Source organism: Chelonia mydas, chromosome 1 (assembly GCF_015237465.2).
Source record: "Chelonia mydas isolate rCheMyd1 chromosome 1, rCheMyd1.pri.v2, whole genome shotgun sequence".
Lineage (NCBI taxonomy): Eukaryota > Metazoa > Chordata > Testudines > Cheloniidae > Chelonia > Chelonia mydas.
Window position 1 is genome coordinate 215,579,130 of NC_057849.1, and position 19,017 is coordinate 215,598,146.

The 19,017-nt window shown below is 47.1% G+C and overlaps 1 protein-coding gene across 1 annotated transcript; it reads right to left on the reverse strand.

Annotated features, from left to right (window-relative positions):
* Window positions 1–14,781: 14,781 nt before the first annotated feature.
* Window positions 14,782–18,455, reverse strand: LOC102934462 (C3a anaphylatoxin chemotactic receptor). Its single transcript, XM_037912986.2, has 2 exons — window positions 18,297–18,455; window positions 14,782–16,406 (listed from the first exon to the last, which is right to left on the reverse strand). Exon 2 carries the CDS (start codon window positions 16,392–16,394, stop codon window positions 15,201–15,203), a length of 1,194 nt encoding a protein of 397 aa, XP_037768914.1. The 5' UTR covers window positions 16,395–16,406; window positions 18,297–18,455; the 3' UTR covers window positions 14,782–15,200.
* Window positions 18,456–19,017: the final 562 nt, after the last annotated feature.

A 19,017-nucleotide genomic window follows, 5' to 3' on the forward strand; every position in this document is an offset into this window, starting at 1 on the left:
GTCTCTTAAAGAAAATTTGTTAAGTAAGCAGTTACAATGGTCAAGCAAGAGGTTCCTTCTGATTATTGATTAACCAGGTGTGGGGTTTTCCAGAGCTTGCAGCCTTGAGGCCCCAATAGACATTCCTGGGACACATCCTGCTCTTCTAAAATGCATGGATCAGCAACTTCAACACAATTCTTATCAGGAAGGACGCGGGGTCAAGCTGCCCTTTCTGTGGCACCTAAAACCCCCTCCCCTCCTTCCTTGGTTAAGCTACGCCTGCTGACTTGGTGCTTTTAGCAATAAGCCATAGTGGTTTCAGGCACTTTACTGGATTGCTGACATCTCCCCGTACAGTTCCCCTCTTTAAAGGTCACCTTTCACACAAGGGGGCCTTTACATGATCTCTGTCTCACCTTTTCTGGATGCATCTGCGAAAGCTCAAGGCTCTCAGCCGAGACTGAGCAAATTATCTTCTTGTTGTCATCCCATACTTAGTACACCAGCATAGCAATTTGACGAGCAATCATTTTAGCCTCCTTTCCCATTTGAGGGAGGGGCAACAAGTTCAATATGTTCCTTTCCCGGGGGTACAAGTGCTGGTGGCAGTAACCACTGACTCATCTGTCAGAGGACTTGCAATTGCCGGATTTTGCACCAGGTCCAGCATGTCATCAGGCTGGTAACAAAAACCACTACTATTTGGCACGCCAAGATTATTATTGTGATGGGTTGGGTCACAGAAACCCCCTGTGGGCTGCCACCTGATGTGCCAAAGCTACTTCTACTCCTGCTTTCCTGTCCTGGCAGCTTAGGACTTCAGTGCCGTGCCTGGTTTGAGTCAGACCCGCTACCCTGCTGCAAACCCAGACCCAGGGTCTGAACCACGTGCCCCAAAGCTGCAGACTTAACTGAAAGCATCTTAAGAAGTGTTCCTGTCTTTGACACTCAGATGCCCAACTCCCAATGGGGTCTAAACCCCAAATAAATCTGTTTTACCCTGTATAAAGCTTATACAGGGTAAACTCATAAGTTCTTCGCCCTCTATAACACTGATAGAGAGATATGCACAGCTGTTTGCCCCCCACCCCAGGTATTAATATATACTCTGAGTTAATTAATAAGTAAAAAGTGATTTTATTAAATACAAAAAGTAGGATTTAAGTGGTTCCAAGTAATAGCAGACAGAACAAAGTGAATTACCAAGCAAAATAAAATAAAACACACAAGTCTAAGTCTAGTACAGTAATAAAACTGAATACAGATAAAATCTCTCCCTCAGAGATGTTTCAATAAGTTCTTCTTCGAGTGCTTGCTCATATCGATTTCAATTAGGCTGTGTGCGCGCCGCGTGCACGATCGTCAGAAGATTTTTACCCCAGCAACACTCGGTGGGTCAACTGAGGCACCCCCTGGAGTGGTGCCTTCATGGCACTGGATATATGCCCCAGCCGACCCATAACCCACTCAGTTCCTTCTTACCGCCTGTGACAGTCGTTGGAACTGTGGAGCACAGCGTAGCTGACCTCCACTCTCCCTAGCATTCTCTTTAGTACTTGTTAATAGTTGTAATTAGTTGTTAGTAGTTGTTAATAGTTAATTAGTGTAGTTAGATTAGTGTACTTATTAGGGTGGAATGGGGTCTTCTCCCCTCTCCCCCGTCCCGGTACCTGGGCCCATGCCTGGTTCTCCGGGCTTCAAACCCTGCTCGGCTTGCCTGAAGCCGATGCCAATGGGAGACCCCCACGACTCTTGCGTAAGGTGTCTGGGGGAATCCCACCAAGCGGACAAGTGCCGCATTTGCAAAGCTTTCAAGCCAAGGACCAAAAAGGAGGGGTACTTTAGACTGAAGCAGCTCCTTATGGAGGCAGCACTTAGCCCATTCCCTTCCTCCACGTACCGGGACTCGGCGTCGTCTTTGGTGCGGAGTGCCCCTGCAACACCAACTGGTCCGGCACCACATTTGGACTCTGCTAAAGACTCACGGCGTCAGGCCCCCCCTGGCACCTCCACCACCACGGCGCCGGTCCCTATCTCCGGGCCAGAAGAAGAAGCAGCCCAAGCGGGTGCCGACTGCTTCTTGTTTGTCGGTTCGACAGCCACCGACACTTCCCACACCGCAGTTGGAGCCGCATCCATTGCCGGAGAGCACAGGACAAGTAACGGCTCCTGCACCGTCAACTCTGGTGCCGCAAGGGCCTTTGAGTCCAGTGCATGTAAGCTTCCTGGTGCACACCGTGGTCGAGCTGAGGCTGCCCTCCATGCTGGAGACCTTTTCAACAGCGCAGGACTTGATTGCGCTCACAGAGCTGACTCCCCTGCAGCCAGCAGCACCTCCGGTGAGGGAGGAGCTGTCGAAGGGAAAACCGTCCCTGATATGATCGCCGTCACCGAGTGAAGCAGGGCAGCACCGGTCCCGATCTTGGTCCTGGCACCTTTCATGGCATCACTCACAGTCCTGGCACTGATCCCGTTCTCGGTGCTGGTCGTACTTGCGACACCGCTCCAGCTCGTGGAGATCCGAATCGCGGTACGGCCAGTACCGATCGGACTCCTGGCACCACTCCCGGTACCAGTCAGAGTGGCACTCGACCCGGAGCTGATCCCAGCGCCGATCTCGTTGGAGGTCGCCATCAAGATCCAGATCAGGCTCCTGGCACTATATGACTGCAGGCACCGATCAATGTCTCGGTACCATTCTACATCACGCCACCGGTCCCCAGCTCCATGGCACCACATAGCACCGGGGGACTCTGCACTGACACATTCAGCACCTCCTTGGCTGTCTCAGTCCGCCTCCATGTCATCACGCTCACAAGGCAGCCACCACGCCCAGGACCAGGGTGTGGACGGTGCAGGCCTGTGGCTGGACGAAGGCCAGCACCCGGGCCAAGGACCTCCACAGTGATCTTTTTGGACCCCCTGGGCATACCATCAGGCCCAAGGGGTTCCTTCAGGGGCTTCTCATTCAGCCCCTTCGGAGCCCCAGGTACCGGAGGCCACTGTGTCTCGCCCCCCCTCCATCCCCAGAGGGTTCTGAGGGGACTGCTCCAGTGCTAATACAGGCCCATGCCCCTAGTGTGGTGGACCTTGGGCAACAAGTTCCTCCACATGAGAACCCCATGCAGGATCCCTTAGTACCAGGGGTATCTTCGTTGTCCTCAGCTGATGAGGCAGTGGCAGGGACTACGGTTTTGGGCCCTCCTCCTATGGACCTTCACGCCCACCAGGAACTGCTCCGCAGGGTGGTGTGCAATATGAACCTCCAGGTAGAGGAGGTAGTGGAGGTAGAGGACCCAGTGGTCGACATTCTGTCGGCAGAGGCACATTCCAGGGTGGCCTTCCCAGTCATACGGACTATATAGGCCAATGCCAAGACAATCTGGCAATCACCAGCCTCTATTCCACCTGCAGCCAAGGGGGTGGAAAGGAAGTACTCTGTCCCCTCAAAGGAGTACGAGTACCTCTACACGCACCCCCAACCGTGCTCCCTTGTCGTGGCTTCAGTCAACGAGAAGGAACGGCACGGTCAGCAGGCCCCGGCACCTAAATCAAAGGATGCTAGACGCCTAGACTTGTTTGGGCACAAGCTGTACTCGGCTGGAGGCTTGCAGCTCAGGGTGGCCTGAGCCGATACGATTATAATTCATGGCACTCTATGGAGAAATTCAAAGAGTTGGTTCCAGAGAGGAATTTGGGGTTCTAGTGGAAGAAGGCAAGAAGGTGGCCAGAACCTCCCTGCAAGCCTCTCTGGATGCGGCGGACTTGGCGGCTAGGACCCTGGCCTCAGGCATAGCCATGCACTGCATCGCGTGGCTGCAGGTCTCTGGCTTACCACCAGAGTTGCAGCAGACCCTCCAGGACCTGCCCTTTGATGGACAGGGCCTATTCTCAGAGAAAACAGACTCAAGGCTGCAGAGACTGAAGGACTCGAGAACTATCATGCGCTCTCTGGGAATGCATACCCCAGTAACGCAGAGAAGGCCCTTCAGACTGCAGCTTCAGAGGTCCTATCCTCCCCCTCGGCCAAGACAGGACTCCTTTAGAGGATGCGGCCGAGGTGGTAGAAGAAAACAAACTGGCCACGAAGCCAGCCAAGGCCAGGGCCCTCCCAAGCCATCAGCTGGGCCTAAGCAGAACTTTTGAAGGTACGCCGAGGATGGAGCACCAGTCTCCATTCAGGATCCTTCCCCGCCTTTCCAAGATCGTCTCTCCCATTTCCTCCATGCATGGTCTCACATAACATCAGACCGTTGGGTCCTACGCATGCTGGAAAAGGGTTACTCCCTTCAATTTGCTTCCCCCGCCCCCCGTCCCTCTTCAGGGACCCTTCTCACAAGCACCTTCTTCTACAGGAGGTCCAATCACTCCTAGCTGTGGGAGCGATAGAGGAGGTTCCAAGAGAGTCAAGGGGCAGGGGGGTTTACTCCCGCTACTTCCTAATCCGCAAGGCCAAGGGCGGGCTTTGGCCCATCCTGGACCTATGCAGACTCAAAAAATTCATGGTAAATTTGCAGTTCGGCATGGTCTCTCTAGGGACCATTATTCCTTCCTTAGATCCTGGAAACTGGTACGCCGCCCTCGACATGAAGGACGCGTACTTCCACATTGCAATCTACCCAGCGCACAGACGCTTCCTTCGCTTTGTGGTCAAACAACAGCACTTTCAATTCACCGTCCTTCGTTTTGGCCTATCCACGGCCCCCCACAGTGTTTATCAAGTGAATGGCTGTTGTGGCTGCCTCCCTTTGTCGACAACGGATCCAAGTGTTCCCACTCCTCGACGACTGGCTTATTTGGGGTCGCTCCAGGGATCAGGTGCATTCTCATGTCCAGCTCACCATGAACATGTTCAATCGACTGGGCCTCCTGCTCAGTGTCCTGAAATCTACGCTGGTACCAATCCAGAGCATAGAATTCATAGGAGCAGTCTTAGACTCAGGCCTAGCCCGAGCACTTCTGCTGGAAGCACACTTCCAGTCCCTGGCGAACATCATCCACAGCCTGCAAAGCTTCCCGACCTCGACCGTGAAAATATGCCTATGCCTCTTGGGACACATGGCCTTTTGCACGTATGTGACCATGCACACCAGGTTGCTACTACATCCACTCCAAGCCTGGCTATCAACAGTATACCGCCCAGGTTGGGACGGCTTGAGCACGGTGGTTACCATCCCGCCAGGGATATTAGCCTCTCTAGGCTGGTGGCTGGACCCCAAATCAGTGTGCGAAGGGGTGCCATTTCACGCCCCGCAGCCCTCCGTGTCCCTAGTCACGGATGCGTCATCCCTGGGATGGGGAGCCCACCTTGGAGTCCTCCGTACACAGGGGCTATGGTCGGCAGGAGAGTTATCCCTGCACATCAACATACGGGAACTCAGAGCTGTGCGCCTGGCTTGTCAAGCATTCCGAGAGTGCATTCAAGGTCGTTGTGTTGCAGTCCTCACAGACAACACAACAGCCATGCTTTACATCAACAAGCAAGGGGGAGCCCAGTCGTCCACCCTCTGTCAGGAGGCCACTCATCTGTGGGAATTCTGTATAGCCCACTTGATCCATCTGGTGGCGTTGTTTCTCCCAGGAGTCCAGAACACCTTAGCGGACCACCTCAGCAGATCATTCCAGACTCACGAGTGGTCGGTTCGCCCGGACGTCATCCACTCTGTCTTCCTGAAGTGGGGCTTTCCCCTGATAGACCTCTTTGCCTCTCGTGAGAATCGGAAATGCCAGGTGTTCTGCTCTCTCCAAGGACGCTCTCTGGGTTCCCTGTCAGATGCCTTCCTAATACAGTGGAAGGATCATCTGTGCTATGCCTTTCCTCCATTCCCGCTAGTCCACAGGGTCCTGCTCAAGCTGCGCAGGGACAGAGCCCATCTGATTTTGGTCGCCCCGGCGTGGCCCAAACAGCACTGGTATACCACTCTCCTAGAGCTGTCGATGGACACTCCAATTCCACTCCCGCTGTGGCCAGACCTGATCACTCAGGTTGCACGGACAACTCTGTCATCCTGACCTGCAATCTCTCCACCTCACAGCGTGGATGCTGCATTACTAACTCAATCTGAGCTGTGCTGCTCTCACTTGGTTCAGCAGGTCCTTTTGGGTAGCAGGAAGCCCTCTACCAGGTCCACGTACTTAGCCAAGTGGAAGCGTTTTTTCTGCTGGTGCGCTCAGAGTCATATGGCCCCGCTACAGGCAACAGTATCTATCATCTTGGACTACCTCCTGTCCTTAAAACAGCAGGGCTTGGCAATATGATCCATCAGAGTGCACCTGGCAGCTATTTTGCCTTTCCACCCAGGCGAAAGCAGGCATTCGGTCTTCTCCAATCCCATGGTCAGCAGATTTCTCAAGGGGTTGGAGCGCCTGTTCCCACGAATTTGACAACTGGTCCCTACGTGGGATCTTAACCTGGTCCTCTCCAAACTCATGACTGCCCCGTTCGAGCCGATGGCCACCTGCTCGCTCCTGTACCTTTCCTGGAAAACAGCCTTCCTTGTAGCTATCACTTCGGCGAGGCGTGTGTCTGACCTCAGGGCACTCACATCGGAACCACCATATACGGTGTTCCATAAGGACAAGGTACAGGTGTGACCCCACCCGGCCTTCCTCCCTAAGGTGGTGTCTGCCTTCCATCTCAACCAGGCCATCTTCCTCCCTGTCTTCTACCCGAAGCCACACGCCTCTCAATGGGAACAACAGCTACACTCCCTGGATGTTCGCAGGGCCCTCACCTTCTACATTGAGCAAACTAAACCTTTCAGGAAAACGTCGCAGCTGTTTGTTGCTGTTGCAGACTGGATGAAGGGCCTTCTGGTCTCCTCCCAGCGCATCTTGTCCTGGATCACATCATGCATCCGTGCATGCTATGTCTTGGCTAGTGTCCCAACTACGCACCTTACCACCCACTCCATGCGGGCTCAGGCTTCATCTTCTGCTTTCCTGGCACACTTACCCATACAGGAGATATGTAGGGCAGCAACTTGGTCATCAGTGCATACCTTCGCCGCCCACTATGCGATAATTCAGCAGTCCAGGGGTGATGCTGCATTTGGTTCAGCCGTCCTTCACTCCACGACATCTCACTCCGACCCCACCACCTAGGTAAGGCTTGGGAATCACCTAATTGGAATCGATATGAGCAAGCACTCAAAGAAGAAAAGACGGTTACTCACCTTTGTAAATGTTGTTCTTCGAGATGTGTTGCTCATATCCATTCCAAACCCGCCCTCCTTCCCCCCTGTTGGAGTAGCCGGCAAGAAGGAACTGAGGGGGCGCTGGGTCGGCTGGGGCATATATCTGGTGCCATGAAGGCGCCACTCCAGGGGGCGCCTCAGCCAACCCACCGAGTGTTGCTGGGGTAAAAATCTTCCAACGATCGTGCACGCGGCACGCGCACACCCTAATTGGAATGGATATGAGCAACACATCTCAAAGAACAACGGTTACAAAGATGAGTAACCGTCTTTTTCTTTCACAGACTGGATGCCTTCCTAGTCTGGGCACAATTCTTTCCCCAGTACAGCCTTGTTCCAGCTCAGGTGGTAGTGAGGGGATTTCTAATGATGGCTGCCCAGTTTGTTCTGTTCCACCCACTTATATATCTTTTGCATAAGGCAGGAATCTTTGTCCCTCTGGGTTCCCACCCCTCCTCTCAATGGAAAAGAACCAAGTTAAAGATGGATTCCAGTTCAGGTGACATGATCACATGTCACTGTAAGACTTCATTACCCACTTGCCAGCCCACAGGTTTAAGGGAAGACTTACAAGTAATACAGAGCCATCTACAGGTAACTGTCACGGGTAATCGGAGCCATTAAGATTCCAAACCACCATTAATGGCCCACACTTTGCATAACTACAATAGGACCTTAGAGTTATATGTCATATTTCTAGTTTCATTTACAGGAGTGATACATTTATACAAATAGGATGACCACACTCAGTAGATCATAAGCTTTGTATTGATACCTTACAAGAGACCTTTTGCATGAAGCATATTCCAGTTATATTCACACTCATTAGCATATTTTTATAAAATCAGATAGAGTGCAACGTCACAACTATGATGGGGTGCAGGGCCAAATTCAGGATGCCCGTGCCAGTGGAGGACCATCTCAATAACACTTCCCACCAGTGGTGTGACAGGTCTTGGCCAAGTCTCGCAAATACCCATTTAATTTCATTGGCATTATGAAGCACGGTAACCATGACTCTGCGCCCTTCCTGTTTTGCAGTATATAGCTGGTTCTGTAAATCAGGGTCTACAAGCAATGTTTGTAAAGCAGTTAAATCCATTCCAAGAGGCACAGGTGTTACAATAGAATACAAAGTATAAGACACTTTTAACTGACTATATTTAAAATTGGGGACATGAAATTCAAAGTCACATATCCTAATTGCTATAATATGACAGAGATATTTATAACATAACTTCATTTGTTTGCCAATACCTCTATGTCAGTAGCATCCAGCACTCCAACTTCTAATCCAGTTCCACCCAAAGCAGTTCAATACATTTGTTGGGAGCCTTTTCTTTAGGCTACCCACCCCTCCTGGCTACCAGGGAAAATCCAATAACCTTCAGTAGTTCGCATTGAGATAGTATTAGGGCAGCTATACCTTCACTGAGCCTTTCTTTCCTTACATCCAATGTCATACAACACCTAGGTGCATTCAGCTGGGCTTGCATGCTGGAAGTTGACTAAGAAGTACTAGTTGGCAAGTCTTATTCTTTTAATAACCAATGTTTTTACATACCCTTTTTTCCCTTGGTAATTTCACTTTGTGCTTTAAAAACTTTTTATGTCCATCCTTTTATTCCCACCAACAGATAAATCTTGTATCTCATACATATTTTGCCTTTAAATGTGCCTTTACCACCTAAGGATGTTTCCCTGTTAACAGACTGGCGTTTCTGTAAATACAGTTAAAATGCTTGTTCATTCTTTTCTGCCTAATGCAGTATTTTCTTTTTTGTAACACAATACACAACAATGCTAGCAACAAGACAAACAACACAAGACAAAACACAAAACATAAAACATAAAACAGAATCTTTGTTGCGACAGTAGATCCATGGTATTCTGGGTTGCTCTTCAGCTGGTACCAGCTTTCCCTGAGTTTCTGAAACACAAAAAGAACATGTTTCTACTCCTTTTGGGGTGGCAGCTTATTGCTTAAAATATCACTTCCTTTCACAAATATCCTTGCTGAGTGTAGGCAAAACAGAGGAATTACCCCCATACTTTCCTGTGTTTTTGTTCTATAGGCAGGCCAGGTTTCAATGGCTCCTACCTTTTAAGGGTTTAGGGGAAATTATCCCATTGTTCAGTTATTAAATTCATGAGGTGGTGTACCTCAGTTTTTCTTCTTATACAGCAGACCAAGTTTGAAATGTTTTTTCTGCTGTGCTAAGCTTTAAGTTTATTCACAGGTAATAGCTGAGAAGCATCATTACTATATGACTTTAAAGGTTTTTTTCAAAAATCATACACACTATACATTGTTACAGGGGTACTTATTAACATTAAATTTATCCCAATGTTTAATATTAACATCAAATCTATTAAAAGTTTTAGATTTCAGCACTGCATACACACACAAAAAGAATATTTTTCCTACTTACGGTTAATCTGCCCCTCTCTTATTTTTAGGTTTGACTTCTTTTTCCACCTTCCTCTGGAGGGTCATAATTTGAGCATCTTGGTTTCAGGTAGTTTGCTTGCTGACCAGGTATGTTCATTATCTGCAGCTCCTTTGTGCTGCCATTTATGGGCAGTTCTCTCCTTCCTCTATCAGTTAAGTAATTTGCATTTTCACAGACGCTTTCTGGCTTGCTTTTGGATCCAAAGCCATCAGCAGCTCAGAGACCCTCTCTTAAGAGGGACACAATCAACTTCCACCCAAGTTTTGATTTATTTTCACTTTCAACTTCTGCTTCCAAAACACACAGTGATCTGAAAAAGAAAACACAACCTACTGTGGCTCCCTTTAGAACCCTAATAGGATTTTAGTTAAGTAGCATGTTTTGTTTGCATTTCTTTTACCCCTTCTACAATATACACTGCACATGTCCTGGGAAAAATGCACATTCCTTTCATAGTTTAACTTCTATAACATTATGTTAGCCATATCTATTTTTATATAAGGTGTAACAGTTTCTTTTGTGCTCACAGAGTTATCAAAGTGACAGTCTGACAGTCTGAGGCTCTGTGTTTCTAATGTTGCTTCTTTTTTGTGCACCTCACCCCTGCTGTTGCTTCAGCGGTGCACTGTCTTTTTAAATTTCTTTTACTACAGCTCTTATCTGCTGTTTCGTTACCACTAAACAAAACAAAAAAAGGATCCAGAATTTCTCCCCATTCTTCTGGGTTTGACTGCTGAAACCAGGACTTTGGTCTTTAAAAAGATATTGAACTTTATAAAGCATTGGGGTACCTTAAGGGTTACATGCTAAATGCCAAAGAACACTAGTCACCTTTGCCTGGCAAAAAAGTGTCTCTCCGTTTTGCAACTTTGAATGAAAGATTCAAATGCATTCTTTGTGGTATTATTTAAAAACCAAACCAAAAACCAATTTATCTGAAACGTACAAAACAGAGTTTTACAAGCCAGGAGCCCCGGCCTCGGTCCCAAACATTCCACACACTTACACAATATGTTTATACACACACACAGACACAAGCATACTCTTCTGCTTAACATCCCTTACACCACTTTAATTTTTACACAGCTGTACGTAGATTACATTTGTATGCATTTGGGGTCAGGTAAGTTCCAATAGAAACCCCTTATGTTCTTTTAGCGAATTTGACTAAATTGTTCAGTCAAATGATTCAAAGCAGATTGTCTTTTTGCCTGGCTTATTTACAAACATTCCTTTGGAAAAGGGCCCATTTTTCCTTCAGAATGGCTGCAAAGAAACCAAGAATTCTTTTTCTATAACACTTTTATTTTGTTAACTTTTTTACAAGGTTCAGCTGCTTAATTCCCTCCGGCCTCTGCAGAGTTACCTTCTTACTCTCTTTCCTTAACTCACTTGCGTATCTCCCAAAATAACACCTTCATCAACTCAGATTTCACCATTCCAAGTATTGTCCCAGGGATCTGAATTCCCTGTGCCTGTACTTACTTAATCCTTTCCTTACTCCTGCCACTATGCCCCTCAGGGCTCCCATCCTGTTTTCCAATCTCTTTGTTGCCTGCCTGCTTGTCTGGGCCCAATCCTGCTTTCCTCGCTGAACCACCCCTTCCCATGGGCACAGGCTTTGTCCCACTAACCATTTGGCAAGGAGGGTGGGCTCCTCAACTAGCCCCCACCCCTCCTGGTCCCTTTTCTTTGTTCCCATTCTCTCTTGTTGCTCTGGGGTGGTCATTCTGCCAGATAGGTAGCGACCCTTTCTGACAGAAGGCACAGGTACTTAGCTATTATTTACTGTCTTAGACTCTATCAGTTCAGTCCAAAAGACCTTAGGTTGCCCGCATTCTCGCCACCAAATTCGTTACCTGCACAAAATTCTCTGTTACTCACACATTCAAGGGCACCCACCTTTTCCCCAGTTCCTAGGGCTCCAGGCAAAAAGCACCTAACTTTACCACTCCGTGGGCTCCAGGCTCTACTCCTCCATGGGCTCCAGACTAATACCCATTCCCTGTGGACTCAGGGCTTAATCTTTTGCGGGTTTACGGTGTCTTTTACCAGTGAAAGAGACTTCACAGTAATATACTACATAACCTCTCTTTACAATCACCAAAAACAGACTGCACACGCTACACATACAGTGCTCACCACTCCCAATAAGACAGATGGACTTTTCCTGATGGCCAGTCAGAATCAGGTCCATCTGGGGGACTCCAGTTTCTGCACGGTATCATTGGCAGAGTGTTAAGGTCTGGCAGCTCTGATCTGTGGGGCTATGTCCTGGAGTTGGTTCCCTGTCTCTGGACATAATTTCTCCACTCGAGCAGGCAATCAGCCCGAGTTCTGAGTCCCAGTAATGGAATGTATCCATAAATTAACTCACGAACTGCGACATGGGAACTTTGTAGGGAGCGACCCCACCCCGCCATCTTTTACCTCCTATTGCAATGGACAAACTACAAACTGTTCGTACCATCGGTCTCTTCCTCTCTATCAATCCTCGCTGGGGCCTCCAAATTCTGTTACCCGGGGTTCTTTCAACCCAAAGCTCTTGGTAACTTTTACACTATGCGAGGTGGTGTCAGGAAATAAATCAGGGGAGACACGGCCGTCCGACCGATAGATGGCTGGCACAAACAGGACAACACAAGGGTGCTTTCACTTAAACCTACACTTTACTTAGTCTCAAGCACTTACACACGTCCGCAACAGGTTAGTAAAACACTCCCAACCCTCAATACTTTCCGAAGCTGAGTGTGGCTCTCAAGTGGCACAGCGGCAGCCCATCTGCCGCTGGGGACAGCAAGATGCATCCAGAGGGAGAGTCCAGAAGAGTCCATCTACCTCAAACTTTTTCCCCTTATTTATACCTTAGTAATAGAATGACATGTCCCTTAAAGAAAATTTGTTAAGTAAGCAGTTACAATGGTCAAGCAAGAGGTTCCTTCTGATTATTGATTAACCAGGTATGGGGTTTTCCAGAGCTTGCAGCCTTGAAGCCCCAATAGACATTCCTGGGGCACATCCTGCTCTTCTAAAATGCATGGATCAGCAACTTCAACACAATTTTTATCAGGAAGGACGCAGGTCAAGCTGCCCTTTCTGTGGCACCCAAAACCCCTCCCCTCCTTCCTTGGTTAAGCTAAGCCTGCTGACTTGGCTGCTTTTAGCAATAAGCCATAGTGGTTTCAGGCACTTTACTGGTTTGCTGACATCTCCCCATACAATGCCATCTTCAAAATTCATAAGCACACTCTCCACTCTATTATCCAAGTCATTAATGAAAATATTGAACAGCCCTGGTCCCAGGACTGACCCCAGTGGGTATCCACTACATATTCCCTCCCCCCATTTTGACAGCAAACCATTGATAACTCCTTGAGTGAGTACAGCCTTTCAACCACTTGTGCATCCATCGTACTGTAACTTAATCTAGACCATATTTCCCCAGTTTGCTTTTGAGAATGTCATGTGGGGCTGTGTCAAAACCTTACTAAAATCAAGATACATCACGTCTGCTGCTATCCCTCCCTTGCCCCCCATTCGCTAGGCTAATAACAATGTCAACGAAGAAAATTAGGTTAGTTTGGCATGATTTGTTCTTGGCAATCCATGTTGGCTGTTACTTACCACCCTATTATCCATTAGGTGCTCACAAATTTATTGTTTAATAATCTGTTCCAGTGTCTTTCCAGATATTGGAGTTAGGTTAACTGGTGTATAATCTCCTGAGTCCTTTTTGTTCCCCTTTTTAAATATGAGTACTATGTTTGCCCTTCTCCAGTTCTCTGGGACCTCACCTGCCCTCCATGAGTTCTCAAAGATAATTGCTAGCAGTTCAAAGATTGCTTCAACTAGTTCTTTCCCTATTCTAGCTTGTGTTCCTTGCCCCTTCTTAAATATTGGCTTACAACTAACCTCATTAGTGAAATTTGAAGGAAAATAGGCAGTGAACACCTCTGCCTTTTTGATGTCTCAGTTATTAGCTCTCCTTCTCCACTAAGTAGTGGACTTACACTTTCCTTCACCTTTCCCTTGCTCCCAATACATTTGTAGTACCTGTTCTTATTGCCTTTTATGTCCCTTGCTGGGTATAATTAATTTTGTGCCTTAGCTTTTTTGATTTGGCTCCTACATGCTTGTGCTATTCTTTTGCATTCATCCGTAGCAATTTATCCATGTTTCCACTTTTTTGGTTCTCAGGTCATTAGAGAGCTCCTGATGGAGCTATATTGGCCTCTTACTATTCTTCCTATATTTCCTTCCATCAGGATAATTTGCAGTTCTACCTTTAACATTGTCTCTCTAAGAAATTGCCAACTCTGCTGCATTCCTTTTTCCCTTAGATTTTCTTCCCAGGGGACCCTACCTACCAGTTCTCTGAGTTAGTTAAAGGCTGCTTTTTGGAAGTCCATTGCTTCACTCCTTCCTTTCCTTCGAATCAGGAAATCTCAAATATCATGATCACTTTCACCCAGTTTGCCTTCTACCTTCAGATTGCAACAATTTCTTCCGTTAGTCAGAATCAAGGCTAAAATAGCTGCCCCACTTGTTACTTGTTCCACCTTCTGAAACAAAAAGATGTCCCAATACATTCCAAGACTTACGGGAATTTTGTGGTTTGCTGGGTCACTTTCCCAACAAATATCTGGGTAGTTAAAATCACCCATTGCTACCAAGTCTCATGTTTTGGATATTTCTGTTTGTTTTTGGATATTTCTAAAAATGCCTCATCCCTATTTCTAATGAACCCATGTCCACAGCATGAGGTTCGTTTTTCTGAAAATTGCCCCTTATGCCCCAGTTACTGATTTTGTGCAGTGATGTATTAGCTGAGATGTAGAAACTCTCCTTGAGCTGCATGGAAAATAAGAGAAGTGGCCCTTTGGAGACAGGAATAGGAGGAGGAATAGGAGGAGGAGAGGAGGAAGGCCATGACTAACTGAAACTGAAAGACCCTAAGAATATTGGCGTGAAAGGCAGCTTCCATTGCTGATGAGCAGGTAGGGGATGTCTGCTACAATGCACTGTTGTGAGGAAAACTAGCACTCCCAGAGTGCACTCCTGCTGGGCACTGCTGTGAAAAAGTTCAGGGTCCCAGCTGAAGAAGAGTTAAGGGTGGGGAAAGGTATGATGACAAATTCCAAGGAGAAATGTCAAAGTATCTTCTCCCTGTAATTTAGCAGGCACAGATGATGTGATACATCCTTAATAAATGTGGTACATAGATATTCTGCAACCACATTCTTATTTAGTAATGTCAAGGAGTAACTACATAATTTCACCACACATCTTCTCACAAGTGCACTTCTCTCTCTCAGATAGGGGGCTCTCTGCCTCCCTTGTGTGTCCCATCAGAAGATTCAGTTCAGAATAGGCCAATCTCCCCTCTCTTTAGGAGGCTATTAAAGGGGAGGTTGGCCTGTTCTGAACTGCCCCAGTCCCCATGGGCATCCCGTACAGATTATTGTCAAACTCATTGTTCTGGCTCTGCTGTCCTCAAGCAAAAAGTCACAGCCATGGAAGGGGCAAATGTCTTCCTCCTGCCCTGGCAGTGCTGTCTGGAATCCCCATTTTAGAGGGTATTGCTGCTGATATCCCTGTCTGCTGAAGTCTTGGTCCTGTCCCGTGAGTAGCAAGTGGAGCGTATAACTTCCTCTCTGAAGGCGACCTCCAAGATGCCCTGCACTGATCGGCGTGCCTTCCGCCTGAAGTCCCGCCCCACAAATACGTAGAGCAAAGGGTTGATGCAGCTGTTGGCATAGGCTAGTGCTGTAGAGAGGTGGTCCCACAGTGCCACTGTCTCCCTAAATCTGGTGCCTGGCATAGCTAGGAGAGACAGTGCCTCAACTGCGTGAAATGGAGCCCAGCAGACAAAGAATGCTACTACCACAACCAGGATCACTCGCAGGGTCTTACCACGGGGTTTGGTAAATCGGGCTCCATGCATCTTGACGGCAATAAGAATGTAGCAAGCTGCAATTATGCTAAAGGGAAGGAGGAAGCCAAAAACAATCCTGGTAATCCTGATGGTCAGTAGGGTGGTTGGCCGACTGCTGTAGGAGAAGTAATCATTCAAGTTCCACAGTGAGTCAGTATCATTGTAAAGGCTGCCAGGAATATCAGTACTGGAGAAACCAACAGGATTTTCATCTAGGGATATGCCAGAGCTCAACGCTGAATCATTCCCATTCTCGTAATCCATATAACGTCCATAATCCCTATCATCTCCAAATTGATAACGACACACAGTTTTGCCGAATTCATCTGTGAAGGTCTCATGGTAGAGGAAGGCAGGACAGCACATAACAAAGGCCAGGAGCCAGATACAACCGCACATCACTGATGCAAGCCTCACAGTACGGTGGTTCTGACACCAAACTGGCTTCATTACCATTAAGCACCGGTCAGTGCTGATGGCAGTGAGGAGAAAGACACTGGCAAACATGTTGAGGATGATGGCTGATGGGATAACCTTGCAGAGGAAGTGGCCATATGGCCAGTACTCATGGAGGATCAGGTGAATGATGGAGAATGGCAGAGACATGCAGCACAGGAAGTCAGCCATGGCAAGGTGCAGGAACCACACAGTGTTCACGGTCCGCTTCATTTTCAGGCCAGCCACCCAGATCACCAAGCTATTGCCCAGGAGACCCAGGATAAAGGTGACAATGAAGATAATTAAGGAACCAATGATTTCTGGCGCATACTGTAGCGTGGCACCATCATCTGGCTTGTAGGTGCTGTTACTCCTCAGGAGCAGAGACATAGTCTTTAGATACTGGTGGCAAAAAAATAGAAGATCATTTGCTATACCATTAACACACCCCATTGCCAGCTGTATGTGTCCAACCCGAAGATTATGCTTTCTGTATGTATCAAGACATCTTTGTGTGGGTTGTCAGGAGTAGAGGTTGAACCTAGAAGCTATAAATATGACAGCACAAGTCCCCCCTACTGCCTGAGCAGGCAGACCTGGCTGTACTAGTGCAAAGGCTGTAGCCAAATCATACATCTCTATGTGGTCTAGCCACGAGAAGTGGTCATAGTGCCACAGTGTAAATGTTGGTGTACTCAGATTCTCCTATGTCCAAAATAGCCTTTAATGCCAGCACTATCCTTAGTAGAGATTATCCTTTATTTACACTCCCGGTCACCCTAATTCCAGCTGTCCCTCCTCATCTCCTTTTAACTCTCTATAAAATATAAATAATTCTCTCCTTTACTGCCAAAACTTAGTCTTAGCTCCTCTTTCCTTTAAAATCGAAGTGGTTCCCTCTGTCTTGGGTGGTGAGGTTTATGCCTTGAAAGCAATTTTTGTATTCCCATGAGCCTCTGGTTTGCAACTGTTTCCATGATTTTACAACTAGAACAGTGGAGTCAGCGATCCCATACAGAAGGGGACATTTCCAGCAAAAGTCTTGTGTAAACCTTCCTTCTCCCCTGCTTTCCTAGCCAATGCAGTTTAATTCTGAGCATCCCCCAACTCCCACTATTCCAAGGAAGGAGAGACACAGGATGTAGAGTAAGAAATTGATGGATAGAAAAAGACAGGTAAATAAAGAGGGATCTCAAAGACCTCTACATAAGTCAAAAAGTGTCATTAGATAGTACTTAGTCCTGCCATGAGTGCAGGGGACTGGACTAGATGACCTCTCGAGGTCCCTTCCAGTCCTGTGATTCTATGATTCTGTCTAGATGAAGAAAGAGGCACAGAGAGATTAAAGTACAGTTTTACTCTGAAAAGCACAACGTAAAAACAAAAAGAAAAGGAGTACTTGTGGCACCTTAGAGACTAACAAATTTATTTGAGCATAAGCTTTCGTGAGCTACAGCTCACTTCATTGGATGCATTCCGTAGAAAATACAGTGGGGAGATTTATATACATAGAGAACATGAAACAATGGGTGTTACCATACACACTGTAACGAGAGTGATCACTTATGGTGAGCTATTACCAGCAGGAGAGCGGGGCCGGGGGCGGGGGGGGAACCTTTTGTAGCGATAATGAAGGTGGGCCATTTCCAGCAGTTGACAAGAACGTCTGAGGAACAGTGGGGGATGGGGGGTGGAATAAACATGGGGAAATAGTTTTACTTTGTGTAATGACCCATCCACTCCCAATCTCTATTCAAGCCTAAATTAATTGTATCCAGTTTGCAAATTAATTCCAATTCAACAGTTTCTCATTGGAGTCTGTTTTTGAAGTTTTTTTGTTGAAGAATTGCAACCTTTAGGTCTGTAATCGAGTAACCAAAGAGATTGAAGTGTTCTCCAACTGGTTTTGAATGTTATAATTTCTGATATCTGATTTGTGTCTATTTATTCTTTTACGTAGAGTCTGTCCAGTTTGACCAATGTACATGGCAGAGGGGCATTGCTGGCACATGATGGCATATATCACATTGGTAGATGTGCAGGTGAACGAGCCTCTGATAGTGTGGCTGATGTAATTAGGCCCTATCTTAGGCTATCAGAGGCTCGTTCATCCCTAAAAGAGAGACGCACAGGGAGAGAGAGATGCTTTAAGAAGGCATGGAGGAAGTAACAAATGACAACAAAGATAGGGGGAGAGAGAGAGACACTGTAAGAGCAACAGATGGAGGGAAAGAGCAACAGGGAGAAATTGAAGAACAGAAAGACAGAATGCTGTCTGCCTTCTGTACATACCCCGGTACAGCAGATTCCTCAGTGGACTGGGGAGCAAGAACCACCCTGATCATAGGTCTTGTCTTAAGCACTGGCTCTGGAGTCATCAGAGAAAAACTTATATGGTCAGTTTAGGAACTGACTTTTTTTTAAGCCCATTATTTGAAGATTTTTCGCACCCAAGCGGAAGGACAAGAATGAGTCACTTCTGTAATCAGATACCATGAGCTGCAAAACATCTGGCCTAATGCTGCTGAGATAAAGCAATAGTGGCATGTGGACAAATATGGTGCTTACAAGAAGTTTTCATAAGGAAATTGGACTCACCGCGTGAGATCAAAGCAGTAGATTTTGTCTCTTGCCTCTTGCTATGATAACACAGATCATTGCTCCATCTAGTTCAGTATCCCATAGCCTGCTCGACCACATCACATTACTGGTCTATTTTGTCTGGTGTAGCAGATCAGAACATTGATCCATCTGGTTCTGTATACTGTCTCCTGCATATTGGATCCATCTAATCTTATATCCCAACTCCCATTAACCTGGACCATCTAATTTGGAATACCATGTGTCACAGAAAACACAAAACTCAAAAAGAAGACACAAAACCCCATAATGCACCTCACTGCAAGGAAATTTCTTCCCAACCACCAGCTGATGACAAGATTTCACTCTGAAGCATGAGGAATCATAGAATCATAGGACTGATAGCCCATTTTTAGTGTAAGTAGGATCACTG